This window comes from Olea europaea, chromosome 17 (assembly GCF_002742605.1).
Source record: "Olea europaea var. sylvestris chromosome 17, O_europaea_v1, whole genome shotgun sequence".
Taxonomy (NCBI): domain Eukaryota; kingdom Viridiplantae; phylum Streptophyta; class Magnoliopsida; order Lamiales; family Oleaceae; genus Olea; species Olea europaea.
This window is the reverse complement of record NC_036253.1, coordinates 14,674,426-14,678,997: the sequence shown is the minus strand read 5'-3', so window position 1 is coordinate 14,678,997 and position 4,572 is coordinate 14,674,426. Positions and strand designations below refer to the sequence as shown.

The window sequence follows — 4,572 nt, the reverse complement described above, 5'->3', positions numbered from 1 at the left end:
TGTAGCCCCCCCCCCCCCCCCGGCCAAATTTTTGGGGGAAAATGTGTTTTGGCATAGTGATTTTTTGGAAAATGTGTGGTTAAAAAATAAGGGAAGTTTTGGGCTTACATGTAAAATTACTTTATGGGAAAATGAGTGGTTGAAAATAAATTTTGGAAAAATGAGTTCTTGAAAAAATGGAGTCCAAGCAGGGGCAATATTTTTTTTTCTGTTTGGCCGTAATCTTTCTTTCATTTTCCAAGAACAAAATAAGAAATTATGATAATATGTCCGAAGTCTAAGTACTTTCCCACAGTTCAGAGATAGAGAGCAGTTTGTTTGTATTTGAATTGGTTTTCCCTCCAATAGCAGTGTAAAATGGGAAAGTAAACTATAGACAGCTAAAGGAATCCACCAAGACCATATCCCCACAATTGGCACACCGAAAAAAAGAACCCGATAAAAAGGAGAGAAGAAGAAAAATTAAAATCATCCTATGTTTACATTATCAATCAATTATGGCTGTGTTTATATACTTGACACTTTGGCTGAAATAGACCATCTCTCTTTTTGTTTAGTAATCTAATGAGATTAGGCAAATGTGTTAATAGAAAACTATAGCATTCATCTATGCTGTTCTGCCCCACCCTTTCACTGCCATTATCCCTCGTGCCAAACCTGCAGCCACCAAAACAGCATAAAAGTCTATGCCTAAAGATATAAGATCATGGCTCTAATTGTAACAAATTATGGCAGAATAAAAAGACTAAAGAAGCAGGAAAAACAGCAGAGAAATAGAGGAGACGGAAAGAACAGATTTTATTCTTCAATCTGCGTTCTGTTTCTTGATGAGAACTAGAACCAGAAAAAATGAGAAACTGAAGTGCTGCAGTGATGAATCGGCAGCTTACAAGTGCAATTTATAGTGAGAAATTCTCCTAAAGTTTCTCAACTAATCAAACTGAAAAAACCAACGTGTTCCTAAACTTATTCACCAAACTTGCACTAATTTGTAACATCTAATCTCCAATAGACAATCAATAATGCTAAACCTAAGTCACATAACTCTATCCCTAGGGTGGCACTCTTGCTCACTCCTCCCAGAGTCCCAGTTTTTCGCCCTTGCTTAAAACAATCTTAAACAGACATTAGGAAGATATCTCAGTCAAATAAGTTTCTCTCGCTTTGTCTCATTCTCATTCCTGCTCTATCAACACTCCTAGTCCTACTCCACTCCTACTTCCGAGTTTATGTCACATATCTCCAGAGTCGAACACCAGCTCCAAGAACTGAAGTTGATGTTGTAGACTATAATGCACTCTTGCAATCATTATCCACACTACAATCCAAACCAAATTTCTAAAACATTTCATTTCTGTAGGAATTTCAGTAATGCCCGCATTCTCGTGCATGAAAGGTGACACAAACTTCATTTCCCAAATAAAAATAAAAGGAAAAGGAAAAAAAGAAACCCAAACATCAAAGAATTAATTTTTTTAATTTATCACAAAGGTAGGAAAAACTATAAGAATCACAGATTCCATAAAATCATGAAAAACAAATAAGAGCTCACATTTGAAAAAAAAAAAAAAAATCCCTAAATTTTGAAAATTGTGATATGTGAATCCATAAATATAAATGTCAGGTCGATTTTCATAACAAAAACCAGAATTGGGTGAACTCGAAGCGCACTTACAGCCATTAGAGCAACGTCTTTTGGAAGGAAAAGAGAGGTTTCACCGTGCGAGGGTTTAAGCGTCGAGCGGGTTTAGGGTAAGGGTTGTGAAAAAGAGGGAAGGATTACGGATTATAATTGATAATTCACTGTTCCACCCGGTCCATAGACTCATATTTTGTCCATGTTTGCCTAATATTTTTAATTTTAACAAGTCTCTCTGTCTTTTATTAAAATAAAATTCATTTTTTCTCCAACTCATTTTTAACTATATATTTACGTAACAAAATATTTTGTATGCAAATTAAATTTTTTTCTATTTTTTAATCTCAAATTCTCTACAAAAATCATTATTCCAAAACTCAATTTTCCCATTACTTTGACGTTTTATATAACAATGGAACTCCCAACAGTATTGACGCTAACGAAAATTGATTCTTCAATCATGATACAATACTGTTATAATTCACTAATTGTTTCTTATACTTGACTAAATTTATGTTACAATTTTAAGTATCCACGAAGCTTACAAATTTAACTTTTTATGTATCCACTAATTTGGGAAACGAAGGTATTATATAATCACGTTATATTTCTCGTACATACAAGTATTTACATTATTTCTCCGTAGGGGCGGATCCAGAATTTTAGTGTTATGGGATCAAAATTTTAAATAAAATTAAAAAAAGAACATAATATTAATGAAAATAAGTTAATACGTATTTTGATACTTTGAAAACGTTGCATAATTTCATCATTATCAATATTATTAAATAAATTTTGCTACTTATATAAACTTGTTTACCATTTCATTGACAAATGCTGAGCTAACAGTGAGTAAATTAAATTGAATATAAAAAGTAAATGAATTTAAATAAAATTCAAGTTTAATTCAGGAAGTAAATGAATTCAAGTTAAAAACAAAAGTAATTTGAAAGTAATTCGAATTACATTTAATCCATAACGACCCTAAAATTTTTTACGTCATATTTCATGTAAAACTTCCGAATAAAACGATATAAATTATATTAAAAAAATTATAGTGCAAAAATAATAAACGCTAATACAATAATTGAATTTTTTAAAAGAAAAGACGATTTAGACATCTTTTTTTGAGACGTACGTTTGATGCATATTTAATTATTTTCGATATCCGTTTGGACCATTCGATATGACGACGATGTAGTTTTCGAAACGAGCTTCTACATGACATAAACAATTTGTAGATTCCGATAGCACATGATCGCGGACAAATTTTTAAAGTTAGGATATTATCAAAATTGTCAAAATATTATTTTCAAACAGCCTACTTTGACACGTCATAACTTTTGTTATAGTTGACCACTTCACACGCCATTAATGAGTAAAAAATTAGGTTATGAGCACTTCGAAATAGTATTAAAAATGCAATATTTTGATTTCATTTGATATCCCGTAACTAGTGCATCAAAGTAGATTGGAAATGGATAAGAAAAAGGGCAAAATTTTGTGGGGTCATTTGATCTCACATGACCCCATGTGGGTCCACCCCTATTCCTCCGCATCAAACTACTTGTCTCCACAATATTTAGGAAAGTTTGTGATTAAATAATCAACCATTTATACACAAATGCACAACATATCTAACACACATATTAGGATGAATAGGTGGTCCAATAATTAAATATTGATGATAGTCTTCCGCGTTGATGCATTGAATAGCAGTAGACTTCAAATTTTGATGGAATTGACAAGCCCTATATATTGAGAGGAGTGGAAAGTTAATTGGTGATTTCAGATTTGGTTCTTATAAGGAAAATCATGCACAGTACTTAAATGAATGGAGGAATAAAAATTTAAATTTAAAAAAAAAATTCGAAATCATTGATCCTATATAACACCATATGGCTCCATCATTAATTTACCAGATATTTTCTATGCAAAGACTTGACTGCCTTGGTGTTATATGTCTCGGCTCTTGCTAGTACAATCATCTTAGAATGTTTATTCACCCTGAAGGTGGACTCCTAAGCTTCTAAAAAGGGAAATTTGTGAAGGGACACCATTGGATAACATTCATAATTGAAGGGATAAGAGATTTCTTTGCAGAAAAAGAGCGTGAGACGAGAAATATGATGTTATCCCAATTCTATTCTTCTTCATTTTAAAAAAATTCAATAATGAAAATGCACAACACTTCTACATTAGAAGTAAACTTTTCATTTTTCATTTTATGTTATTATTCTCTATTGATAGGATGAGATTATTCAAATTTTAATTTATTTTTTTAATAAATAAAAGATTGAAATCGAGTAAAATCCTCAAATCATGCTAGAGAGCCCCCATTATTTAAAATTTATTTCCTCAAATTCATTATCAATCAAACATTCTTTCAACAAAATATTTTACACCTAATAATAAGATTACTCGAAAAAATCAGCTAGCTAATAATTTGCACAAATTTCTTTGGCCAACCATCTTATGACATATAGATATTACAAGTTGACATTTTACGATGGATCACTAAGTCCTAAAAGTGCTACATGTAAATTATAATTCAATAATTAAGGTCCAGCATTTTAAGATGGATCACCAAGTGCTACATGTAAACTATAATTTAATAATTAAGGTCAAGCATTAATTTTAATTATCTACAAACTTTGTGGAAAGCACAATTTTTATCCATTTATTTACCACTCATTTCTATTACATTATCATTTCAATAATTTATATTGAAATCTCAATAAGCACTAAGATTCAAGATTCATAAAGAAGAGTAGCTCATATTTCCGCTCTTTATTTAGTCGGAGGCAAGCCCGGACACCATGTAAAAAAAAAAAAAAAAAAAAAAAAAAAAAAAAAAAAAAAAAAAAAAAAAAAAAAAAAAAAAAAAAAAAAAAAAAAAAAAAAAAAAAAAAAAAAAAAAAAAAAAAAAAATT

At 30.6% G+C, this 4,572-nt stretch overlaps 2 protein-coding genes across 2 annotated transcripts in view; one reads left to right on the top strand and one right to left on the bottom strand.

The window, feature by feature from the left end:
* Positions 1 to 1,824, bottom strand: part of LOC111365258 (probable small nuclear ribonucleoprotein F) — a 3,860-nt gene extending 2,036 nt beyond the window's left edge. The window contains exon 1 of the mRNA XM_022985700.1: positions 1,676 to 1,824. Within this exon, the coding sequence (XP_022841468.1) occupies positions 1,676 to 1,681 (6 nt within the window). The 5' untranslated portion in view covers positions 1,682 to 1,824. The remainder of the gene's footprint in view (positions 1 to 1,675) is intronic.
* Positions 1,825 to 3,633: 1,809 nt separating this feature from the next.
* LOC111365665 (putative glycine-rich cell wall structural protein 1) overlaps positions 3,634 to 4,572 on the top strand; it is a 3,071-nt gene continuing 2,132 nt past the window's right edge. The window contains exon 1 of the mRNA XM_022986204.1: positions 3,634 to 3,652. Coding sequence (XP_022841972.1) covers positions 3,634 to 3,652 — 19 coding nt within the window. The remainder of the gene's footprint in view (positions 3,653 to 4,572) is intronic.